The following is a 25,241-nucleotide window of genomic DNA, read 5'->3' as shown; positions in this document are numbered from 1 at the left end:
CAACTAAATCCTGGCCTCCTGATCTTTATTTCCAGACCACTGAGAAAGTGACCGAAGAGGAGCTGATGGCTCCTGTGCAACCCAAGGAACGAAAACTCACTAACCAGTTTAACTTCAGTGAGAGAGCGTCCCAGACCTTCAACAACCCCCTCCGGGTAGATCCCCCTACCCCTTCCTTTACAGGCCTTTAACAATCCCCCTCCAGGTAGATCCCCTACCCCTTCCTTTACAGGCCTTCAACAATCCCCCTCCAGGTAGATTCCCCTCCACCCTTTCCTTTACAGACCTTCAACAATCCCCCTCCAGGTAGATTCCCCCTACCACACCCCTATACAGACCTTCAACAATCCCCTCCATGTAGATCCCCCCCCCACCCCTTTACTTTGAAGTTCTGTGCTATACAATGGCAAGACAGACTTAAGCCTAAGACCAGTACTTGCAGGCCTGAGCCTGGAGAGGGGAGATAGGACAGATCACAGCAACTCTCTCCAAGAAAAACTGGAATATATGTTCAAGTCCCTGTAAGCCATCTAGTCATTCCAAGGAAGGCCAGAGCCCTTGGACTCCACTGAGAGGCTGCAGCTTGGGCTAGATTGGGAAGAGGGAGTAGAAATCAGAACCACAGTGTTCCAGGGGGATGGGGAGTCTCGAAACAATATAATGGAGGTTGATGGTCTTTGTGGTAGATCAGCTTGGAAAAGCTAGAACATTCCCTGACCATGAAGGGTCCTGAGACACAGGCTGAGAGAGCCTGACAGGGTTTTAGGTGAGGGATGCTCACCGAGTGTTGTACTATGAACATAGTGCATCTATGATGGAGGCGGGCTCTCCAGGGTCAGCCAGTCTTGGGCAGCACCTCATCACCCTGTGTGGTCCTTAGGTTGATGTTGGATAGTCGGGTTATACATAATGGGAGCGAGCAACTTACATGCTGGATGCAGAGAGCCCAGTTTTGGGAAGAAGCCTTCTCATGTAAAGGACATTAGCCCTGGTGCATGAGGGAGGCCAGCCTCTGTGCATTGTGTCTGGAGACTGGTGATAGGCAAGTCTGTCCATCTCCAACCTGGACCTTGTCTTGATTAAAAACTGGCGTAATTGATCTTCACTGCCCTTGTCCTCCAGCTTAGGCTGCTGAAGAAGGCCAGAATGGAGAAACAAATGTGGGATTTGAATAATTCAGTCTTTCACCAGGCTCTTCTTTGCTTCTCTGGTTCTGTTCCACCCCTTCCTCAGCTCCAACCAAAATGCTTCTAAAGCTGTCTGTTGGGTTAAGTGAGAGGGAGGTGGGACCATCTGTGGATCTCCTGTTGTGACTGTTCTCTAGGATCGAGAATGTCAGATGGAGCCTCCACCAAGAACAAACTTTTCAGCCACAGCCAATCAGGTAAGACCCTGGGTCAGCCTGAAAGCTGTCTCCATCTGCCCTCCCATGCGTCCTGGAACATTCAGCAGCGGAGGAGACTGGCATGTCTTCCAGTCTGCCTTCCTCATCCATCCATCTCCCTGCATGTCGTCCTGAGCTATCAGTCCCGAACACTGGGCACATCACATTAGGTCCCCCATAGTGAGTGTTGAACCTGCTTCGTGCCACCATGCTGGAGGCATGGATGGCTTCTGGAGCCTTCCCCAGGACATGGTAGAATGCTTGTTCCCATGGACGCTGTAGCCTGTGGCACCCTGTGACTGACTTTAAAGTCATCCTGTGACTGACCAACATTCTGACTGCCTTTTGTATTCTTGCGGACCCTCCTCCTTCCCATTAAGCCCTCCTGGCTGCGGTGCTGACTTGGACAAGTACTAGGATCAGGCCCAAGTTCTGCTCTTCCAACGGTGGGATCCTGGACATAGTATACTTCACTTCTTTCTTAATCCTTCTGTTTCTTTCTTTGTCAACAAAGAATGACCAGCCGCCATGCGGAGGTGATGGCGGGCTCTGAATGAGATAGCAAACGCTGAAGTGCAGCACAGAGAGGCATCCTGGACTGTGGGTGAATTGTTAAATGTAAGGTGTGCCTATCTGGCCTCCAGGTGGCAGTGACTGCCCAGTCTGGGAAGCACTCCCTGTGAGCTGTTGCATTTGCCCAGCCCCAGATTCTTGCTGCTGCTTCTGCTACAGCTGCTACAGCCCTTGGGTTTTTCTTTCTCCAACTCTAGTTGGCAGAATGCCTATTTATTATTATTCTTTCTAATCTTGAGATGTGGGCAGTGAAGTAGATGGTCAGCTGGAGCCAATATGTTTTTCCACTACCGCAGAGGCAGACATTTCCCCCATTAACTCTGTGTGTGTATGTGCGTGTGTGTGTGTTGTGTGTGCATGTATGTGTTGTGTGTGCATGTATGTGTTTGTGTGTTCCATGCATGGAGGTCAGAGGGTAGCTTTCAGAAGTCAGTTTTCCTTCCAACGTATGGGTCCCAGGGATTGAACTCGGGTCATCAGGCTTGCTGGAAAGGGCCTTTAGTCTTCGAACTATCTCACCAACTGAGGAAGACCTTTTAAAAATATTTCTTAATTCACTTTTAGATATCTCCAACAAATTATTCATTACCTAATGGTTGCACATTTTCTCTTCCTGATGTGGGTTGAAACCTAGCACTGACCTCCAGCTTAAGATGCAGACCCTGTGCTTCAGGGTGGCTAAGCCCAGTCCAGAGGAACCCTGAAAACTCTTTTCTTCCTGTTCTAGAGCAGATGACTGGTAGGGAAGACAGACTTTGAACATGTACTTCAATGACTGGAGGGTGTCAACTAGACAGGTTAACACAGCCGACTCCTGCAGGCTGAAGAGCTGGCCCACTGAAAGCTGTGCCCTGTGGTGACTCTTCTGTCTTGCTCTTGCCTAGTGGGAAATCTATGATGCCTATGTAGATGAGCTTGAGAAACAGGAAAAGACCAAAGAGAAGGAGAAGACAAAGACTCCAGTGGCTAAGAAGACAGAGAAGACGGCCATGAGGAAACTGACATCTATGGAGTCCCAGGTTTGGTGGGGGTGTCTACAGCTCGGTCACGGAATGTCTGAGTGGGGTCTTGGGCTGTAGGTAAATAAAAGCTTGCTATATAGAAGGGGTTCACAGATGCTCAAGGGGGAAGGCTGATATTGAGGTGTGGGTAATTTCTTACCTCAGGAGAAGACATAAGGACAGCTAGAATTTTCTCTAGCATTCCCCATCTTCCCCCTGATTAATATTCTTGAAAGTCAGAAGGGTTTGAGAGTCACTGGCCTAGGACAGAGTTTCTTGAAAAGTCTGTATTATCTGTATCACAGGAAGTCACCAAGTTGTGGTAGGGGTGGGAATCTGAGGATAAGATGTCTTCGCTGAGTTTAGGGTGAGTTAAGTTCTTCTGCCTTCAGTCTTTGATTTAATTATGTCTGATAGTTAAAGTGAGTGACATGGTCATTTTAGTTGTCAATGTGACAGGATCTAGAATCACCTGGGAAGAGTCTCAAGGGGGCTGTGAAGATCAGATTGGCCTGTGAGCATGTCTGTGGGGGCTGTCTTGGGGATTGGGTAAGGAAAGACCCAACCCACTGCAGGTGGCGCTATTCCCTAGGTTTGAGTGCTGGACTGCATAGCGTGGAGAACGTGAGCTGAATATTAGGCATACATGCATTCATTCTCTTTCCCTGACTGTGATGTGACTAGATGCCTCAAGTTCTTGCTGCCTTGAATTCCCAGCTATGATGTACTGTAACCTGGAATTTTGAACTAAAATAAACCATTTCCTCCTAAGTTGCTTTTGTCAGGATATATATATATATATATATTTTTAATCACAGCTACAGATGTGAAACTAGGTCAGTGAGTCTTCAAAGGTTATCTTAGGTACCATCATCATCAGGTCTAGAGTTGAGTTGACCATAAGGAGCCAAGTGGAGTTTTAGAAAGACCATGGTTGGGGATTTAGAAGGGTGCAGCCTGCAGGAGTTTAAGGATCACCATAGAGTAAAGGGATGCAACCATGGGGCGATGGCATGGGGGAGATCACCACAGGAGATGCTGGGGACCTCATTTATTCCTGAAGAAAGAGAGAAATCTAGGTCCGGAGAAGGAGGCCCAGAGTGAAGATTCTATGGGTGTGACCTGCTTTGGAAGAGGGTCACAAGAAGCTAGGGGCTGGTTTCAGCACTTTGGAGAGCGCCCAGGGCACTCACAGGGAAGTGGCTCTGCTCTCTCCAACCGCACTAAAACTCAGTTCGGTTAAGAAAGTTGTTTTCTTTACCAGAGCTGTTCCATGACCCTGATGACATACTTGAAGGGAGGTTTGAGGGTCCCTGCTATGACTTAATAGAGATGTTCATTTCCTTTGAATCGCTAATCAAACACTGAGTGGTCATGGCCATGCCGAGTACACAGTCTCTGTGGGATAGAGCCCCGGCCTCCAGGGCTGTGTCAGTATCCCTCACACCATTCCTCAAGGCACCAGAGGAGGCTCTGGTCTAGGTTAGGCTCAATGTGAAGATCTGTGAGAGTTTAGGCTATTGGCTCTGCTGGAACCCATAATGGCAGAAACCCCAACTAGAATCATCAAGACCCAGAAACCAGAAGAAGACTCTGTGGCTGAGACTGAAAACTGATGTGAGACCTAAAGTCTGCCAAAGCTGACGTCAACACTCCCTGTCACCCTGGTTCACCCTGTTTGCTGACATGGGAAACAGGGATATGGGCAGATTCTGATCTGTAGTAATTTTGGTTTTTACTCCTTTTATTTTTTGCTCTTTGAGGGGCCCACCATCCAGCTCCCAAATAATCACACAGAGACCTATTCTTTCTTATAAATGCCCAGCCTTTGCTTGGCTTATTCCCAGCCAGCTTTTCTTAACTTAAATTATCCTGTTTACCTTTTGCCTCTGGGCTTTTATCTTTCTCTATTTCTATGTATCTTTTCTTTTCTTCTTATTCCTTGTCTGGCTGGGTGGCTGGGTGGTTGGCTCCTGGCATCTTCCTCTCCTTCTTTTCTCCCTTTCTCACTCCTCTTCTTCTCATTCTTTTTTCTATTCATTCTCTCTGCCTGACCTATCCCTCTCCTGCCTAGCTATTGGCCATTCAGCTCTTTATTAGACCAATCAGGTGTTTTAGACAGGCAAAATAACAGTTTCAGAGCTAAACAAATGCAACATAAAAGAATGCAACACATCTTTGCATCATTAAACAAATGTTCCACAGCATAGATGAATGTAACACACTTAGATGAATAGATGAATATTCTCCCACACTGATCCGCTAGGCCAAGAAGCCATGGTGAGGTAGGACACTGTGGGAATAATGTACGCCATTCCTGGGTGAGTACCTTGGCAAGTACCCTTTCCCCAAAGGAACTGAGTTCTAGCCAGGAATGCCAGGTGCCGAGCCCCGCTGTCTGTAAGAATCAGTGAGGATGGCGGTACCTTCTCTTTTGCCTAGACCTAGAGCTGGGGCAGAGAAACACAGTCTCTTCAAAGACCTCTGTCTATTTAGGTTGATAAAAGACTCAGGTGTGGGCAGGGAGAAAAGAGAGTAAGTTCATGATATCCTACAAGAAGGTCCTGGGTAATGAGCCTGCAGGTCTCAGGCTCATTAGTGACTTGGCTGAATACACAAAAATGAATGCAAGCTTGTCTGGTCTGGGAGATTTGGCAGGCATAGGGAAATGGGATCAGAAGCCACAAAGTCAGTCAGAACCCACAAAGAGCTGTGACTGCTCCAGTAGGGTGATACCCACTGTACTCTCCTCTGGGCACATCTAGGGTCCAGTCTAGGTCTCCCAGGACTAGGATAGTGTAGTCAGACAGAGTAGGGACAAGAGCATGGGCTCCGAAGTCCACAGACTTGCGATTCGAGTCTGACTTTGATAATATGATCTGGAGCTTTAAGAAGCCTCAGTTTCCCAAAGTGTAAAGCCATCTTAAATGACATCACACTTTGCAAGATTGTTGAACGAGCCACAATAATGTGTACACACAGGACTAGCAGCGTGGCCACTGTTGGTAATAGGCCACACCAAGGCTCGTGAATCTTAGAAGAGATCACTGTAGGGAGTGTTGACGTGGGAAGCCGAGGCAATGCCCTGCAGCATCAGAGGGGTTGCCTTCAGGTCTGTAGTTCCTCATGGCCCCAGGAGAGAGTTCAGATTGTAGGCAGCAGAGCCAGGAAAGCTAATGTCAGTTAACTGGCTAGCTGTCCTCAGCAAGCATTGCTGCACACAGGAAGAGTCAGGCTGGCCTGGAAGCTATGAAAGGAGAGTTTGCGCTTTAGGTCAAGAAGTGGAAGAGGGGTATCTGGGAACTCTGAGCCCTAGACTTACAGACTCCAATGCCGGCCCTCCTTGCCCAGTTTTCTGAGATAAATAGAGTCAGTCTGAAGAGTGGTGAAGAGCCCTCCAAGAGCCATTTCCTAGATGCCAATGTGTGAGCCTCCACCACGCAACTGTGTTTCCTCCGCCTGCACTGCCACCAGGATCCAAGTTAAATCAATATGTGCATTGTTGTGTTTACTCCCCACATGGTCTCTGAGGGAGAGCCTGCCTGTCCATCCTCACTTTGTCCCAGGACTCTGCGACCCAGAGAATCAGAGTAACTCGCTCAGGGTTGCGTCCAACTAGGAAAGAAATACACCTGTGTGATCTAGAACTTCATCTCTTCTTAAGGTTTTTAACTAGAGTTTATTTATTTAATTTGTGGAAAGAGTGTCTCACACGAGCCATAGCATGTGTGGAAGACAGAAGTAAATTCGTGGGAGTCATTTCTCTCCTTTCACCATGTGAGTCCCAGGGATGAACACAGATCTTCAGCCTCTGCTCACTGAGCGATCTTGCGGCCCCCACAACCTAGTCTCAGCCAGCATGGCCTCCCCCAGCAGTGCTAGTCTCCAGGATCTGTACATCCAACCCGTGGTTACTGTCTGGATACACACTTAGCTTGTTCCCTTCTGCCACTCAGCCCAAACTCTTTGTTCTTTTCTTTTTTTAACGACTTATTTTTGGTATCTTTAATTTTGTGTATGTAGGGGAAGAGGGTTATATGCACAGGGAGGCATCTAGAGGCACAGATTCCCCTGGAGCTGGAGTTACAGGCTGTTGTGAGCTCCCCAGAATGTGTGCTGGGAATGGAACTCTAGTCTTGTGCAAGAGCAGTAAGTGTTCCTAACTGCTGAACCGTCATCTCTCCCCCTCCTTGTTTGTGCTTTTCTTGCCAGCCCCAAACTTCTTACATCTCTGTTAACTTGCCAAGTAGTTTACTTTCTGTGTTTCTGGAAGCTGCTTCTTGGTTCAGAGGGAGTCATTTTCCAGGGCAGAACTTGCTGCTTTGTCTGTGGTCTGGGAAGAGCCCTGGCTTGGCAGGCACAGTTCTGCCTTGCCTTCCACCTGAAGCTCATTTCTCTGTTTGGGCCTCTGTGACTCCCTCACCCTGAGACTAAAGAAGTAAGGCATTTGGGCTGGACCATCCCTTAGGCCTTTCACAGGAATCTGTCTTCCCTGATCTGAGAAAGCCTCTCTGCCCCACCGAAGCCTCTAGCAGGTCCTTGAGTGCTCTGCCCTCCAGTGCCTTTCTGGGCTCTGTTCCATGCCTTTTCCAAAACAAACTGGATGGGAGAGTGAGAGGCAGCTTTTTCCAGGGACTAGATGTGTCCATTCAGACCCTGTGCACCTGTGAGGAAAGGGCTCCCAGGATGTGGTGGTTGTGGGAAACTGGACCGTGAGCCATCTCTGAGCCCTTTAGGATAGGCAGCCACAGGGGTCTATTGCCGAACCAATTGCAAACCTGGGCTTTTGCATGTGGCCCTGCCAGGCACTAGCTGATGAGGACTTGTGGCTTCTGTACCCCACAGAGTGATGATATCACCAAAGTGTCCCAGGCTGCTAAGATTGTGGAGCGAATGGTCAACCAAAACACATATGATGATGTTGCTCAAGGTAAGACTTAAAGGAATGTTAGTTTTTATTATCTTTATTTAGTTTCAGTTGTGTGTGCGCCTGTGTCTGTGTGCATGTGCTCATGCCTGTCTGTCTGAATGTGCACTCAGAAGAGGGCATGGATCTCCCAGAATTAATGCTCCTGACGCTTGCGAGCTGCCTTATGGGTACTGGGAATCAAAACCCAGGTCCTCTGTAGGTGCTCTTAGCTGCTGAGCCAACTTGCCAGTCTCAGAAATAGTATCTAAAACCCTTCACAAAAGACTAGCGTTTGAGTGTTCCATGCTAAGTCCTACAATGAAGGGGAACATAAAACAACCAAACGCAAGCCACCACCTCCCTTCCTCCTCTGGATGTAGCTGAAGGGACAAGACTTATGCAAGTCCGCCATGAACAATGGCATAAAAAACAGCAGGTGCAGTGATGAGACCTGACATACTGCAAACTGGGCTGCAGAATAGTGATCGAATGCCGTCCTCCCGACAGTCCTGGGGAGCAGGCAGAGCAGAAAGGCACTCTGACTTCACACATGAGCAGCAAAGGACAAAGCTGCCTGACTAGTGAGTGCCAAAGAGAACCCAGATTCAGGTCTTGACCTTGTGTTCCATTCTCCACTCAGTGGGCTTGGAGATGCTAAACTAGAACTCAGGGGAGAGGAATTTCTCTGGGTGCCCCTGAAGAAGAGAAAAATGGACAGGTAGTGGTGGCACACACCTTTAATCCCAGCACTCAGGAGGCAGAAGCAGGTGGATTTCTGAGTTTGAGACCAGCCCTGTCTACAAAGCAAGTTCTAAGATAGCCAGGGCTACACAGAGAAACCCGTTTTGGGGGGGGGGGAAGAAAAAACAAGAAGAAGAGAAAAATAAATATGGGATGCATGGAAAAGGTCAAGGAGGCCTCCAGGTGCAGTGGACTAAGTGCCAGAAGCTAAGCAGGGTCTGTGTGAGCGGTTGTGGAAGGGAGGGTGTTTGCATCAGAGGATGGCAAGAGCAGAGACTTGGCAGTGAGAATGGGTAGGAGCTGACCCTGGGGACAAGGGACAGCAGGCTCAAGGACCCAAACAGTAGCTGTTGGGAAATGGGAATTCAGGCTGAAGAGGCAGTTGGGGCCTTCTCTATAGACAGTTGAGAGACACCGACACCTGGACAGAGTAATGCCCAATGAGAGTGGAGCTAGAGAAGGAAGCTACTGGGCAGAATTCAGGGACCAAAGTGAAGGTGTGGGGGGTGAAACAGGCTTCGCCATGCCTGGTCAAATGGTAGAACAGGGGACGGGACAAAGGGAAAGGTGAAAATGTGGAAAACAAGCACCAAAGCTCACTGCGAAGGGCCCGTGTGCCAGGAATTGTGCTGTACAATGCGGACACAGCATTTTACGTTTTCCAAACAGCTATCCTGGGATGTAAATAGCATTATTAGCCCCATTTTATGGATGAGAAATCCAAGCTAATCTGTTACTTCTTGACCAAAATCACAACCAGTGGGAGCCATGAGTAGCTGAACCAGAACTCAAACACAAGCCCCTTGGTAGATCTGTTGACTAACCACTTCACCACCGGCTATGGAGCCACCAAGCCGGAGGAGGCATTTCACAGGAGCACATGCAATAGATCTACCCTAGCAATTAATTAGCGACGAGGTGAAGATAGAAATTGATTCAGAAATGCTCCAATCCTGGGGGCCTGGGAAATTCTGGTGTCTCTGACTATGCCAAGGAAAGGAAATCCTTCCCATGGTATGAACAGCACATTCCCAAGTGGCTTGTATTTCCCTAAGAGGTTGTGCATTTATGTGGAGCAGCTGCCTCCCCAGAGTTGGCAACGCCATGTTGCTGGCTGGTCTCCTCTGCTGACAGCCTCAGGCCCTTCTTGGTGACTTGATGCTCATTGCTCACCCGTGGGACACAGAACTAAGGCTGCCAAGACCGGCAGCCTAAACAAGCCCCCTTGTTATCGTTCAGGCTGGAGAACGACCTTGAGTGCTTTTCAAAGCTGTCAGTGTTCACAGCAGCTGTGAATGAACCTGTCACTCACACAGCGTGGCTTCCTGAGACCCAGCCTCAGCAAGTGGCCCACCACAGGGCTGCAAGTCTGATTAACATCCATGGAGAAATTGGCCTTGTGAACCGCTTTCATTTGTAAGAGCGCAGTCACATAAAAATGCATTGAACTTTGATTTTTTTTAATTGCGCGGTGTTTTCCCTTTGGGAAAGTGTAATCATGAAGGAGAAATAAAAATAAAGAAGTGTTACCAATTAATCCCGTTCTGAAATGAAGAATTTTCAAAGCTCCCCCAAGCTCAGGAATCTTGATGTGATCAAGGCTCACACCTTTCTGACTGGCCACTTAAATCTTTTTGTTGTTGTTGTTGTTGTTCCAAGACAGTTTTGAGGTTTAACTGTAATCCTACAACAGCCTCAAGGTATGCGGCTTTGTGGGAGGGTCTAGGCAATGCCTGGGCGTGTCTCTGACTGTGCAGAATCAGGGCGCTCCTTCTAATTGGCCGTCCCACTTGAGAGAAGGCAGAACCATTCCCCACCTGACTTTGGGGCCCGGCTCTGTGGCTGTCCCTGCACCATGCGCTGGGGACACACGGATGGATGTAACAACGTAGGTCCTGCTCTCCAGGAGCTGCGCAGAACGGCGGACAGGTCAAAAGACTGACGGATGTCTCAGGAGAGGCGAGGCAGGACTGGGATAGACAGATTAACTCTACTAGAAAGAGCCAGGTATGCAGGTATGGTGGCTCATGTCTGAACTTGCAGCATTCAGGTGGTTGAGGCAGGAGGATGGTCATGTAGTTCCAGGCCAGCCTGAGCTACATAGTGGGAAAAAAGTGTAGTGGCACACTAGCTACATAGAAGGCTGGGGCTGGAGGATCGCTTGAGCACAGACGTTGCAATCAGCTTAGGTAATACAGTGATAATAGGTTACAGACCCCCTAGCTGCCACGCACAGATTCTCTCTCTCTCCCCAACTCCCCCAAATTAGGTCACACTCCTCTGCCACCCTCATGACAGAGTTGATAGGCAACACATGCTGTGGCCTTGCAACTGAGATACCACAAAAAAAAAAAAAGAAAAAAGAAAAAAGAAAGGAAAACGAAGACCCTGTAGAAAAGGAGGATAAAGAGTCAGAGAAAGAGCAAGTAGGAGTCATCCAGGTGGGGCAAGGCAGTCTAGACCCGGAAACGCAGGAGGAAACGCGGGAAACACAAGAATAAGTGGTTGGAAAGGATGTGGAGGTGGTGTCCAGGAGCCTTGATCTGACCGGAGAACCTTGCTCGAGGAGAGCCATGAGACGCGTCAGTGACGTGTGGAGAGTGGAGCGTGGAGGGAGATTTTGCTCTGGCTGTGCTGGCCCTGAGGAGCATGGGCTGAATGAGAGAGGAGGAAGGAGACCAACTTGAAGAATACAATAGCCAGGTGATGGGTTTAGCAGTCTCAACCTAGGTGGTAGCTATGGGTTAAAAAATTGATTTAAAAAGACAGGAGGACAAAAAAGAAAGAGTAGAAAGAGATCAGCTAAGGAATCCCCACCTTCCTAGCTTAGGTAAACGGAAAGGTGAGACTTCTGGCTAACTTATGAAAATGGAAGCCGACTTTGAGGATAAAGCTTGAGTTTGGGGAACCCATGGAGGAGCTTCACTACAGTGAGGCTTGGCAGTGAGCATAAAGTCGGGCTGTATTTTAGGAATCCAGGAGGCAGGATGAATAGAACTATTAATCAGCCGCTGGCAGCTGAACCCTTGAAATCTGGCCGCTCTGGCCTGAGCTTCTGAAGCACTGAGAAAACTCACGAGGAGGAGGGATACAACCTGGGATTCTGTCCACGCACATATGGATGCATTACTAGTATACAGGGAGAAGTTCTTTGTCAGGCATTTTTCTAGGCACTTTGCATATATTAAACTTAACCTATATTCTCACAATAGCCCTTTGAGATGGCCCTACTATTATTTCCAGCCCCAAACACAAAGAGGTTCATTGTATTGCCCAAGGAGGTATCGATTTGCTACAAAGTGGCAGCTCCTGGCTGACTGTGTCTGTTTGTGTTTAAGATTTTAAGTACTATGAGGATGCTGCTGATGAATACAGGGACCAGGAGGGTACGCTGCTGCCTCTCTGGAAGTTTCAAAATGACAAAGCCAAGCGCCTGGCCGTCACCGCCCTCTGCTGGTGAGTACAGATATTGCAGCAAATCTAGGGTCCCGAGCACCTACTTCGTGCCAAGTCCTGAGCCCTATGTCCTTTATTGCACTTTATATCTTGACTGTGACACGTGACAGAGTTGGGGAAAAATAGGACCTGGATTCTTATTGGATTTCAGGATGATCTACAGTCTACTGTTGGTGAGAATCTAAGCTGAACTGTGTATGTCTGCAGTGTAGGTAGTCACCCATGCCCATGGGAATGTTCTTGACCATGGGAGGGCCATGTCTGTTTCCTGCGCCAATGAGTTCACATTTCTTTGGCAGGAATCCGAAGTACAAGGATCTCTTTGCAGTGGGACACGGCTCCTGTAAGTGATCTAGCTATTCATTCGTCTGCTCATGCATATACAGGCCCTAGGTTCCTAGTGTGCTCAGAGCTTTCTCTGGCAGGTGTGTGAAATAGAGCTGACCAGGACATTGTCACTGGCCCTCTGAGAGAGCTCACGGTCCAGTGCAATGGTTCTCAACCTTCCTAATGCTGTGACCTTTTAATACATACAGCTCCTCGTGTTGTGGTGACCCTCACCCATAATATTATTTTCATTGCTACTTCATAACTGTATTTTTTGCTGTTGTTATGAGTCAGAATATAATCTGTTTTCTGGTGGTCTTAGGTGACCCCTGTGAAAGGGTCGTTCAACCCTCAAGGGGTCATGACCCACATGGGTTGAGCATCACTATTCTAATGAGAAGACCCACACTCATATGAGCAATTAGTGTTGGTAAAGAGAATACAGCTGAATATGCCAGCTGAACCTCAGAGAATGAAGGAGAAGGCTTTGTAGCAGAAGGAGCAGTATAGACCAAGCCTGCGGGCAGGAGAGAGATGGTGGGGCCAGCCCTCAAAGAACCTGGTAAGCCATTCAAGAAGGAAACTGCTGAGGAATTCTACAAGGGGCAGAGACATGTCGAGTACAGGAAGGAATTGCAGGCCTGAGACGAGGAACTGGGAGACTTGGTGCTGGTGTGTCAAGGAGAAATGGCAAGACCCTAGCCACTCCAGAGAGGGGGATGGAGGCCCTTCCTGACCAGGCCTGAGGCAGGGTAGGAGTTAGGAAAAGCGAGTACTTGAAGTTCATTCTTCTGTTCCTGAGACACAGGAGACCACAGTTACCTGTGCTCCTGGCCCTGCTTGGTGGTACCCAAGGTGGGGGCAGTATGGTGGCACCTGTGTCCATGGTACTTGGGCCAAGCAGGAGCCCCCGCCTCTGAACAGGATAGTCCCTGCTCCTAACGGGAAGGGCCCTACACGGCAAGCCAGGCACAGCTCCCTGATGCTAACAGCTTGTTCTCTGGCTGGGAGGATTCGCTTCTGCGAACAGAAAAGCCCTTCCGTTCTCCAAGCTGCTGCTGGCTGGCAGGCATACAAGCTCCTGGTCACTGCCCCTTAGATTGCCCATCCGTTCTTTGACCAGGGTAGGGATCCAGGGGGAGGGGGAGGAGTCGGTATTTGTCATTCCTCTCAGGGAGGAGACATTGGAGCTGCTCCCAGCCCTGTGGTCTGGGCTGCCTTTGAGGGTGCCCTAAATGCCTGCTTTGTGTCCTTACTCCTGAGGGTGGCTGCTGCCACATGGGAAGCACCCTCCCCCTCTGGCAGGGAACGAGCACATTCTTCCCTCTCTGGGCCTGGGACAGAGCCTGGGGGTTGGGTAGGCCCTCCCGGGAGTGGGTGTGGACCCCCATGTAAGTCCCAGGCTCCCTGCTTGAGACTGAGGTGAGAGTGTGGGAGCCTCTCTAGAAGGTGGAGGAGAAACCCCATAAATTCCAGCCCATCTTCTATCCAGGGTTAGAAGCAAGGTCAGGTGGAGCCATCCACGGGAGGTAGCCTTAGTCAGAAAAAGTAATACCTTCCACGAGGGTTCGCCGAGCTCCCTTGGGCAAGCCCTCACCTAGGAAATGCTTCTTTGTCTTTCCTTAGTCTTTGGAGGCACAAGCCAGTGGTACCCACAGGCAGCTAAGGACCTCCCTCTGCGGAGCCCTTCTCAGTGCCTCTGTCTCCTTAGTGACATGGCAAGACTGATAACCAGCCAGGCCTCCATCTGGAGCCATCGGGAGGCCTACATGCAGGAGAGCCACACGAGCTCCAGGAGCATTTAGACATACAGGCCAAGAGTACGTTCCTGTTCTCTCCCTGGCAAAACCCCTCAGAGGGCCTGAGCAGAGCAGGAGAGATGGGACCTCTTCAGAAGCCAGTGGCAGAGGCAATGCTGTTGGCCGCTGCCACTGGCCAATTTTCAGATGATCATCTATTACAGCACCAGCCTCAGGCCTGAGCAGGGCCAGCCGAGGTGGGGCCTCGGAAATTCTGCATTGGCTCCTGAGATCACCTGGAGCATCTTATGTTCTCAGATATGTGTTCCATGGAAGGAAAAGCAGAAGTTGAGGCAGCACCCGGTTGTGCAGCACCCCAGTTGCAGACAGGGTCATCATGAGGAGCAGCTAGTCCCATCAGCCTCCATCACAGTCTTTGAAAGTTCCCAAATACCAACCCCCCCAAGGGGAGAAAAAAAAAAAGACACTGAATGAGAATTGCGGTTTATTTCTGAGTTTGAGCCCAACAAGCGCAGCTCAGGCCTTTGAAGCTCCCTTTCCTCCTAAAATTTAGATGTTTTTTTAATAACCCAATTACAGAAAAATTATGTAGTGTCTTAGTTAGGGTTACTATTGCTGCTAGAAAACACATGGCCAAAGTGTCTTGGGGAGGAGGGGGTCATTCGGCTTACGCTTCCACATCACACACAGTTCATCCTCAAAGGGAGTCGGGGCAGGACCTGGAGGCAGGAGCTGATGCAGGGGCCACGGAGGGGTGCTGCTTACAGGTTTGCTCCTCATGGCTTGCTCAGCTTGTTTTTTTATAGAGTCCAGGACCATCAACCCAGGGGAAGCACCCTCACCAATCACTAATTAAGGAAATGCCTTACAGACTTGTCTACAGCCTGATCTTATGAATACATTTTCTTAATTGAGGCTCCCTCCTCTCAGCTGACTCTAGCTTGTGTCAAGACGACATAAAAACTAGCCAGTACAAGAAGGATAGGCATACATTCTAGGAAGGACTGGGGCCTGTCACATCCTTAGGATACAATTTCCTGGGGTTAGATATGGAGCAAGAAGAAAAAAGGAAGCCAGACCTTGGTGGCACAAACCTTTAATCCCATTTAATCCCAGCACTCGGGAGGCAGAGGCAGGTGGATCTCTGTGAATTGGAAGTCAACCTGGTCTATAAAATGAGTTCCAGGACAGCCAGGACTATACAGAAAAACCATGTCTCAAAAACCACCCTGAGAGAGACAGAGGGAGGGAGGGAAGGGGAGAGAGAGAGAGAGACAGAGACAGAGAGAGAGAGAGAGAGAGAGGGAAAGAGAGAGAGAGAGAGGGAGAGAGAGAAACAGAGAGACAGAGAGACAGAAAGACAGAGAGACAGAGAAATATAAACAGTAAATCCACATCTGCCTTCCCACTATGGCTTCTGGTACCAGCATGCTAGGCTACTCAAAGTGCAGAGTCAGGGATGGTCCATAGTTCAGGCTCCATGTTACAAGCTCAAGGGAGAAAGAGGCTGTCAGCAGGTGAATGGGGGTGGAGGAGTACTAGAAGATAAAAAAGTCAGTTCAGGAAAAGATGGCCTTGGAACAGCTGGGATGTGACTGTGCCAGCCTGTGCTACCGAAGGGGTCCATTCCAGCTCATTAGTCAGTGCATAGCAGGGAAACAGAGACTCCTCAGGGTCTGTCAGGCAGGGATGGCCTAGCAGATTCTCTATGTGGTCCTGAGGCCATCCCACAGGAGATGGGGCAGGAAACTTCCCGGCAGGTCCCATACTGGAAGGGCAAAGGAGCCAGCTGTCCTCCTGCCCAGGCTTCCTCTGGGGCAGTGCCTCGGAGGAGGCCAACAGTGGCCCTCGGTTCTGAACACTGAACTCACTCCTGCTCTGTCCCTTGAACTTGCCCAGGGCAGAGATTTGCTCGTAAGGATTTAAATCTTTCCCGGTCATTTATTTGTCAGCTTCACTAATTAAGCAGTGTTAATTTCATTTACTGAAAATGGAAATTCATCCACCTCATTTCTCTCTGTTCATCCTCCACACACAGAATCCATCACTCCTTAGCTGCAGGCTGCGTAAAATTTACAGGACTAATTATGTTGTCAGGTCTCTTTGTAAATACAGTCCATAAAGGCCACTATGCTTGCCGGGTTGCAGTGCAAGGGCATTTCGTTGTTAGTTTAATTACTGGTTAGTTATTTAGGTTCTCAAATGTTTGCCTCATTTTCCCTAAATCAAATTAAATGTCCCAATTGATGTATTCTGTCTCCAAGACCTTGCTCTTATTTCCCACACTGTTTAAATACAACTCCCAGTCTGACAAGGATGCCTAGGAAGCCCCATTGCCTGAGAGCCTGAGCCCCGCTTGACGCCAGTGCCTCTGGCCATGCTGGGGTTTGGGTCTCTCCTGGATTCAAGACTCTTTTCCATGGCAACCTTGGGCTGGTCCTCTGCCTATGGAAATTGTAGAAATCCCAACACAAGGGGGCATTTCTGTTCCCAGAGTCCAAGGAGGTGGGGGTAGGGGGTAGGGATGGAGAGCATTTCACTGTTGGTATCAGAAGGGCGGAGGACAACTGCACCCATTCGTCTGATGTCCGTGTCACCCAGGAAGAAGTGTCGTTGCTCTAACTTTTAAAATTAGAGTTTGGGCCACCCTTCCCCGAACGCCTCTGATGTTTGGTTCCTGTTGCTGCAGCAGCAAGTGACTACAAATACAATGGCTTAAGTAACACATTTCTTCTGAGTCCTGGAGGCCAGGCCCTCAAGGTGGATTCCACTGAGTTAAAAATCAGGTGTCAGCAGGGTTGTGTTCCCTCTGGAGGCCCCCCAGGGAGACCTGTTCCTTCTTCTGTTTCCAGCTTCTAGTGGCTGCCTGCATTCCATGGCTTGTGGCCCTCTTCCAGCCGCAACCGCATCACCCTGACATCGGCTTCTGCCGTCATGTCGGCTTCTCTGACTCGCTTGCCTCCTTCTTTCCCTTATAAGAACTCTTACGATTACATCAAATCCACCCGGATAATCCAAGATAATCTCCCCATCTCAAAGTCTTTAACTTAATCACATCTGTGAAGTCCCTTTTGCCATACAAAGTGACATATTTATAGGCTCTAGGGATTAGGATGTGGACATTTGGGGGGGGCATTATTCTGCCTACTCCACGCCCCCTCCAAGTGCCTCTTGCATGACTTAATAAGGGAGTCATCAAACACCTGCTGCCTTGGAACCGGTCCTAGGCTGGCCTCGTTTAGGATGCCACAGAACGAGAAGGGGCCTGCCAGCCAAGACTGGCATGGTATCCTTGTCTCTGCAGTTGGCATCGACTTCCTACTGACCGCTGACCTGGTGTTAGCCTTGTGCCCCAACATGCCCTCCACCTGCCTTGCTCTCCTGGAGTCATGATAGTTCTGCAACCAGAATGTTCTACAGTGCCCACCCCTCGTAACCCGGCACTGCAGCAGATAGGGGTGGCACTTGTGGGTCCGAGGCCCCCAGTGATAGACTGCGGTTTAAGAAGATGTTGTCCTGCTCATCGGATATTGTTCTGCCAGGGCTCCAAGTGCAGAAGCTGATGACAGCCAGAGCTTTGGTCTATGGTAGAATTAAGACATATACATGAGGCAAGGCCTAGTGACCTAGACATATAATCCCAGCTACTCAGGAGGCTGAAGCAGGATGGCAAGTTCATGGCCTGCCTGGACTACAGAGTAAGTTCAAGGCCAGCCAGGGCAACTTAGCGAGATCCCTGTTTCAAAAGAAAAAAATAAGAGAGCTAGGCTCAGTGGTCTAGAACTTGCCTAGATTTTGTTCCCAGTAAGAGTAACTGTCTGTCTATATGTCTGTCTTTCTCTCCCTTCCTCCCTCCTGTTCCTGAGTTTTAGAACTGCCGCATAAGGCTCTGTCAATAGGGTTGAGTCTCTACCCCCAAACCTTGTGGATCAACGGGAGAGTCAGGGAGACCATGGAGACAATACAGCAGAGTGGGGTTAACAGGAGACAGTCCCAGTCACCAGAAAGAGCCAGATGTGTGCTCAGATGTGTTCCATTATTGACCTTAACCTTTTTCCATTCTTTTTTGCTTTTCTCTGTGGCTTTGGAACTAGCTGTCCTGGAACTAGCTCTTGTAGACCAGGCTGGCCTCGAACTCACAGAGATCTGCCTGCCTCTGCCTTCCGAGAGCTGGAATTAAAGGCGTGCACCACCACCGCCCAGCTACCTTTTCCATTCTTTATACCGATGGTGGGAACAGCACTTTCTCAGAAGCCAGAGCCCTAGCAGCTGAATGTTCTGGAAGGATTCCCAGAGAATATCAAGACTAGTAGACTCACTCCTAGACCTTTTCCTTCCCTCTGATCCACTTCTTGTTATACCCAGCCACATGTAATTCCTGAAACCCTGTAGTCCGGAGGACTCTAGAAGTTCATTGGCTCCAAACTAGAGTCTTTGCCTTGTTATACAAAGCTGAGTGGCTCCCTCCTGGGGTCTCTGGAACTAGGAAGTATGTGGCGTTAAGAACAAAGTACCCCAGGGACAGAGATTCAAGCTTCCAATCTCATTGGTAACTGATCCACTATATGATCCTAATGTCACCCTGGGACTGCTGGTGACTTGGCTACTGGTGTACTGGGAATATTGGGGGTTGGGCAGTGACATCATCAGGCTTCTGGTGTCCTGGCTGGTGATATCATACTAAGATTTTTGAATGATTTGGCAATGATGATGCTATATGAGGACCACTGGTGATTTGAGTAATAATGTTGACTTAATGGTTTCTAGATAAGATGATGATATATATCATGGGGTTTCTGGGGGTTGGAGCTGTGATGTCACACTGAGTATACATGTAAAGAGGAATCATGAGATCTCAGAGAGCCATTGAGGTCAGGAATGAGAAGTTCACAGTACAAGAGTCATGAGGAAATCCCAGTCAGATAGGTTTTTCTCAGCTTTCTTGATGTATTTTGACAAAAGGAGCCTTGAGCTAAAATTCACAAAGCAAGCACACGCTCTAACCAGGACTAGGACTGTGCTCTGTATCAAGGAGGACTCCTTTTTTTGAGGCGGGGGAGGGGAGGTTGGAGACAGGGTTTCTCTGCGTAGCTCTTGCTGTAGACCAGGCTGGCCTCGAACTTACGGAGATCTTCCTGCCTTCCTTCCACGTGCTAGGATTAAAAACATGTGCCACCACCACCCTGCAAGGAGGACTCCTTTACTTACAAGTAACAGAGATGTCTAAAGCCAGGCGGAGAAAGCACAACTGAATCCCAGCATGCCTGTGCCCACCACACTGGCGTGACTGCTTGTTCCTTGTGTACCTTATTCATGAAACCTGCTTCCCTCTGGGCAGCCATTCCCTTTACTGTGCTTGTCTTACACGGTGTCTAATCTAGAACTTGGATATTTGCTTTCGCTTTGCCAAGAACCACCACTGTTGTGGCTGTCTCTGCCCTTCCTCTGATCAAATTACCAGGCCTGGAGGGATGGCCCAGCAGGTGAAGGTGTTTGCCACCGAGCCTGACAAACTAAGCTTGATCCCTGGGACCCAGAGTAGAAGGGGAGAAGCGACAGGCTGTCCTCTGCCTTCCACACACTTGCCATGCATATAAGTGCCACACTCATGCAAATAAATAATTAAAAATCACTTCAGAGACCAGATTAACAGAGAAAGGTAAGTCCAGCTATTAAAAGGATACCATGTGACATGCGACATGTATTGTGAACGCAAATAGACCATTTTTCCCCTCGGAGACTCAGTTTTTCCATGTATAAAGTTGGGAGGGCACGATTCCTACGTGTTGCACCAGTCGTTCAGAACAGGGCAGAATTGCCTTCCATTCAGGGTTACTGAGCAGCCCAGGGCTCCCTACCCCCTTTTCCTGGCTTCACAGGTCATGAGCACTGTGCATGCCGACAGGAGCCGGGGCACCTGGAGTCTGTCCAGAGAAAGTAGCTCATCACCACGACCTGTCAAGGGGCCAGGCTGTGTGCTGCGCTTGGCCTCACCAACCGTTTGTCCAGTCTCGCGTTCTCCCTCTTACTGTCTGTGGCATACTCTTTGCCAGTCTTGGCTAACACGGAGGACAGATTGGAATCAGAAGCCACAGTGGCTCACCTCTAGCTGGTGGCCAGATGGAGGGCCCGCGATGAGCTGTCTCAGACCTTGCAGGGTGAACCAGGAGTGACCGAGTGGGAGGTAGGGAGAGGAAGGCCAGGCACTCAGGTTCTGCTTGATGGACATAAGGGGCAAGAGTGACCAGTCCTAGCTCTTCAAGAATATTAATGGCCTTGACCAGATCTAGATCTTTTCCCTTGGAGAATTAACCCTTGGGACCCACCTAGGAGCTCACCAAGGGAGGCATTGCCCGCTTCTACCCACCACCGACTTCAAGGCAACTCCCTACTGTGACTGTGGCTTCAGGGTGTTATGGGGTATCTACCAGAGAAGACTGCTCAGACATGGGTTTAGGCCAATAGAAACTCTTTCTTATCATGACTCCACTGGGTGCTCAGGGCCCAGTGTAACACCAAGCCTTCTAAGCACAAAGTGGGAGCAGCTTTTAAACACAAAAACCATGTCCTGGGTTGACACTCTTCAGTTAACAGGAACAGTTAGTCAGAAGTGAGACTACAGAAGCCAAAAAGCAAGTTAGTACATTTAGAGCCTTTCCCAGAACTATGGACTTTGATGGATTAGGTCTTTGCTTTCATTTTGGCAGGTGGTGCTGTCTATGTGCTAAGTTTTATGGCCTGAATGGCTCTTCCATCATGGCGTTGGTTGTTCTAAGATCTGGGTCTGTTATAAGGAGACCATGAGGACCCAAGCTTGCTTCCCCTAAGACAGAGACATTTTCCTTCTTGCACCACCTCCTCCACGGCTCAGGCTGAACCCTAGAAGCATTCACTGTCAATGTGGCTCCTCCTCGCGTGCACAGAGGGTGTTCCTGAGCAGAGCCTCAGAACTTGTGAGGATTCATCACAGCAAAGGGAGGTGGGCTTTTCCTTAGTTCTGGCCTTAGCAGAATCTCTGCGGTAGCAATACCTGGAATATAGATGTTAATAGCCGAGGTCATGTCGTGAGCCCAGGGACTATGCGAGATGCCTTCGCAATAAGACAGAAAGAAATGACTAACCCAAACTTGTCAAGTTGGCCACAAGACAGCAATCTCCTACCTCCCCCTCACTGCACACCTCAGGACTGGCTACTTAGCAGTTCATGGCTGGGCCCTTCAGTCATCAGGCTAGAGAGAAAGCCCGGGAACAGGGAGAGTGCAAAGGTCAAAGGTTGCCTGGGGTAGGATGTGCAAGATGGAGAGCCACACTGGACTGTCTTCTACCTTCCCAGCTCTGGCTCCCTCAGCTTGGGAAGGCTGGGAGGTCTGGACGCGAGGGCTGGGTCTGTGTGCTGCTCCATAGTTGCCTATCAAGAGAGCTACCACGAGGGCAGGAGATGATGTGGGGCAGGTAGGAAAGAGGACCTCTGCTGAGTGCTCCTTCGCTGATTACCAAGATCTGCATCTGAGCCGAGTGGGCCTTTGGACCTTGACCTGTTTCGCTGGAGACTTCCAGATATTGGAGGTCTCTTAGAACCAGGGCACAGCTGCTCTTGGGAGCTGTGGGGTAAGGTTATGAGGAGATGCTTCCAGGTGACTGCCATGCGCTGACACAGTCAGCAGCAGGCCTTTGCTGCTGTGTCCTGCATGCTGAGCTGCAGATGAAGCCTGGGCTTTGTGTGCTCCTCTTCCTGTTCCTTTCTCCTTTCTCCTCTCCCCTTCTTCCTCCCTCTTCTTACTCTTCCTCCCACTTCCTCTTTTTCTTCTATATCCCTCTCATCTTTCTCCTCCTTTGTTCTTTCTCCTTTAATTTTTGAGGCAGGGTCTAAACTAAGTTTCCCAGGCTGGCCTTGAATCTGCAATCTTCCTGCCTCAGCCCCTAAGTGATGGGATCACAGGCCTACATCACCAGGCCTGGTTAGACAATAGTACAGTAGTTCAAGCTTAATTCCTATCCTCGACTGGAGATTTGTGAGGGACACATGTATCTGGGTATGTATTGTACAGCAGCCTGCCCCTAACCAGGGTATCCAAACCCCTGCTGAGGGTACTCCCCCTCCCCAAATTCACTCACTTTCTTGAAACAGCGAGAGTCTGAGCTTGCACCCCTGTTCTGCACCCTAGAGAGACTAGAGAGTGACTGTTGGTGATTGGTCCGGTCACCTTTACCAGGGCCAAATTCACACTTCCATGTCATAGTCATAGAATGGAGGCCGGAGAGGTGTCCCATGCTCTCTAATAGGCACAGCCAGGTCGGCCCTACTCATCTGGTGGGGCACCAGCATGGGGGCTCCCCTGGCAGAATGGACAGACCTTCATCTGCAGTGTCGTGTCCCGTCTTCCTTGGGCAGATGACTTCATGAAACAGAGCCGGGGCATGCTGCTGCTCTACAGCATGAAGAACCCCAGCTTTCCGGAGTACAGCTTCAGCAGTGAGAGCGGCATCATGTGTCTGGACATGCACGCAGACCACCCCTACCTGGTGGTCGTGGGCTACTACGATGGCAATGTGGCCATTTACAACCTCAAGAAACCTCATTCGCAGCCCTGCTTCCGCAGCACCTCCAAGTCGGGCAAGCACACGGACCCCGTATGGCAGGTCAGCCTGGGACCTGGTGGGAAGAGCATGTGGGCTTAGGAGCCATGAACAAGGGGCCTTGGGGAGGAGACAACCACAAGCAAGGGACTGGGGAAGACAGGTATCTGGCCCAGGAGCTGGATGTGAGAAGGGGGCAGAGAAGGGGAAAGGTGAGACTCAGGAGTCCAAAGTTTTCTTTGAGAACTGGAGTCTGTGGGAGGTACCTTTAATCCCAGCCCCTGGGAGACAGAGGCAGGGAGATCTCTGAGTTTGAGGCCAACCTGGTCTATAGAACGAGTTCCAAGGACAGCCAGGACTACACAGAGAAATGCTGTCTCAGGAAAACAACAGCAAAAACAAAACAGGCAAACAAACAAAAACCAAAGAGCTGTGGTCTGCTGTCCCGTAAGTTCCAGTATGAAAACCTTAGCTGTCTGCCAAGACTCACTTACTGGTCCATCAATACCTCAGCAACCACAGCTAGATGCCTCCAGGACTTCTGGCTCAGATCCTTGTCTGTAAGGTTCCTAGACCCATAGGGGCCCTCATCAGCCACCCAAGCAAGATTTGAGGATGCCCCCGATAGAAATGCTATTGCTTGCCCTCTCAGTGAGGCTGAGGAGTCTGATAGGCAGTCTGGTCCTGAGCCTCTTTGTAGCATCTCTCTTCACTAGCCAGGTTTAGCAAGGTAAGCGTGGCCTCTATCTCAGAGAGCAGGTCATCCCCACTGTGCCCCAAAGGTGCCCCCGTCTTTAAACTGCGCACCACTTTCATGGGCAGGTCTGAGAGCCTGAGGTTAGATTTCTGCCTCAAGCTGCCCCAAGTCTCCGGGCTCTTCAGGCAATACTTAAGGCTCTGTCTTCCTCTGTTCTCCAGTCTATCTTTAGGCAGGTGTTGGGCCCACCTCTTTTGACCCTGAGTCCCTTGCCCCAGGCACTGGGTACACACTCCAGACAAGCTTGAGAGGAGAGTAGGCTTCTCAGGCCCCGGGGATACAGCAACCTCCCAGCTTCAACTTTTCCCCAGAGCCTGGGGCAAATGGTGTCAGAGAGGCCGCCCCCAGGCTACATACTCATCTCGCTCTCTACAAAGTGGGGCCCAGTGGGGCCCTATACACCCAAAAGTCCACATCCCAACTCACTATCTCCACGTACATGGATGTCACCAAAGGCTTTAGAGCCCTAACTCTGCTCCCCCAGCCTAGACAGCCTAGGCCAAACATGAAGTGTCCATAGTTGACTTGACCACCCTTCCCCTCCTCAAACCCAGGATTGTAGAACTGATCCAGACCAAGCAGTCTGTTCCTACCCTGCCATGCTCTCTAAATCAGATAGCAGGGTGAGAGTAGTCCTAGAATACCCAGTTTATCTGGACAGGATGGTCTGCTCTCCTCTGTCCTGCCAGGAAAACAGGGCAGCTAGCTACCTTTGCAAAATCCGGGGTCAGGCTACAGTCACGGCAGGTAACGTGGACCCATCTGTCACTCATCTGTTCACTTCCTGTTTCCTTCTTTTTCGCTCATGGCCTCCATCATTCATCCATTCATTAACTCCTCCCTGTTTACTCCTTGGTTGCTGAGGATGCTTAAGGGTCTCTGGAGTTCTTGGTGAGAGATAACCGCAGTCTGACCAGGGCAGGGCAGACTTCTCAGTGCTTGGTAAGCGTGCATAGAGGGAACGTTGTCCTCAGTGGGGACCAAAGGCAGGAGGCCAAGTAGATCTTTCTAGGGGACCTAACCTCTGATCTGGATTTTTATTTTATTTTTTGAGACAGGGTTTCTCTGTGTGGTTCTGGCTATCTTGGAACTCACTGTGTAGACCAACTTGTCCCTGAACTCATAGAGATTCTCCTGCCTCTGCCTCTGCCTCTGGAATGCTGGGATCAAAGGTGTCCACCACCACACCTGACTCCTGATCTGGATTGAAAGGACATCACTGTGACAAAAGGAGCCACTGTGCAATAATAAAGGGCTTTGAGAACAGTGGTCCACTGGGAACCAGTACGCCATTCAGAGCATGCGCAGGATCAGAGCATGCGCAGGAAGAGAGGGATGGTCTGCAGAAAGGGCAGGCACCCAGCTGGGAGTGTGCTTAGCTTGGGCATCACAGATCAGTAGTTTCAAATGTAAGGTTAATACAAAAGTACAGCGTATCAAAAAAAGATGAGAGCAGACCTGCTCTGATAAAACCAGGGCCTTGCTTACTTAAGGATCCCCTGTTGTCATTTCTGCTGCCTCCTGCAGTACTTCCCAGGGGTCCTAAGACATCCTAAGAGCACAGTTTGACAATCACAGCCCGATCATCAGAGGACCGGGTGGAGATGTAACAATCACTGCAGTGCTTTGGAAGGGCTCTCTGGCTACAGTACGAGTTCTGAAGGCTGCGAAAGCGCAGAGTTTGTGGAGATGGAGATGCAGACATAGGATGGGAAGCTGCTGGGGCAGGGGCGTCAATAGAAGGAGTTGTTTAAAT

At 49.7% G+C, this 25,241-nt stretch overlaps 1 protein-coding gene across 1 annotated transcript in view; it reads left to right on the top strand.

Annotated features, from left to right (window-relative positions):
- The window catches only part of Dnai1 (dynein axonemal intermediate chain 1), a 67,880-nt gene that overhangs the window by 31,926 nt on the left and 10,713 nt on the right, over positions 1 to 25,241 (top strand). Inside the window, exons 7-13 of the mRNA XM_048420572.3 lie at positions 36 to 155; positions 1,325 to 1,384; positions 2,842 to 2,976; positions 7,804 to 7,888; positions 11,947 to 12,064; positions 12,364 to 12,407; positions 22,544 to 22,791. Coding sequence (XP_048276529.1) covers positions 36 to 155; positions 1,325 to 1,384; positions 2,842 to 2,976; positions 7,804 to 7,888; positions 11,947 to 12,064; positions 12,364 to 12,407; positions 22,544 to 22,791 — 810 coding nt within the window. The remainder of the gene's footprint in view (positions 1 to 35; positions 156 to 1,324; positions 1,385 to 2,841; positions 2,977 to 7,803; positions 7,889 to 11,946; positions 12,065 to 12,363; positions 12,408 to 22,543; positions 22,792 to 25,241) is intronic.

This window comes from Myodes glareolus, chromosome 16 (genome assembly GCF_982192425.1).
Source record: "Myodes glareolus chromosome 16, mMyoGla1.1, whole genome shotgun sequence".
Taxonomy (NCBI): Eukaryota; Metazoa; Chordata; class Mammalia; order Rodentia; family Cricetidae; genus Myodes; species Myodes glareolus.
The sequence above is the reverse complement of the archived record's forward strand: the minus strand, read 5'-3'. Positions and strand labels throughout refer to the sequence as shown.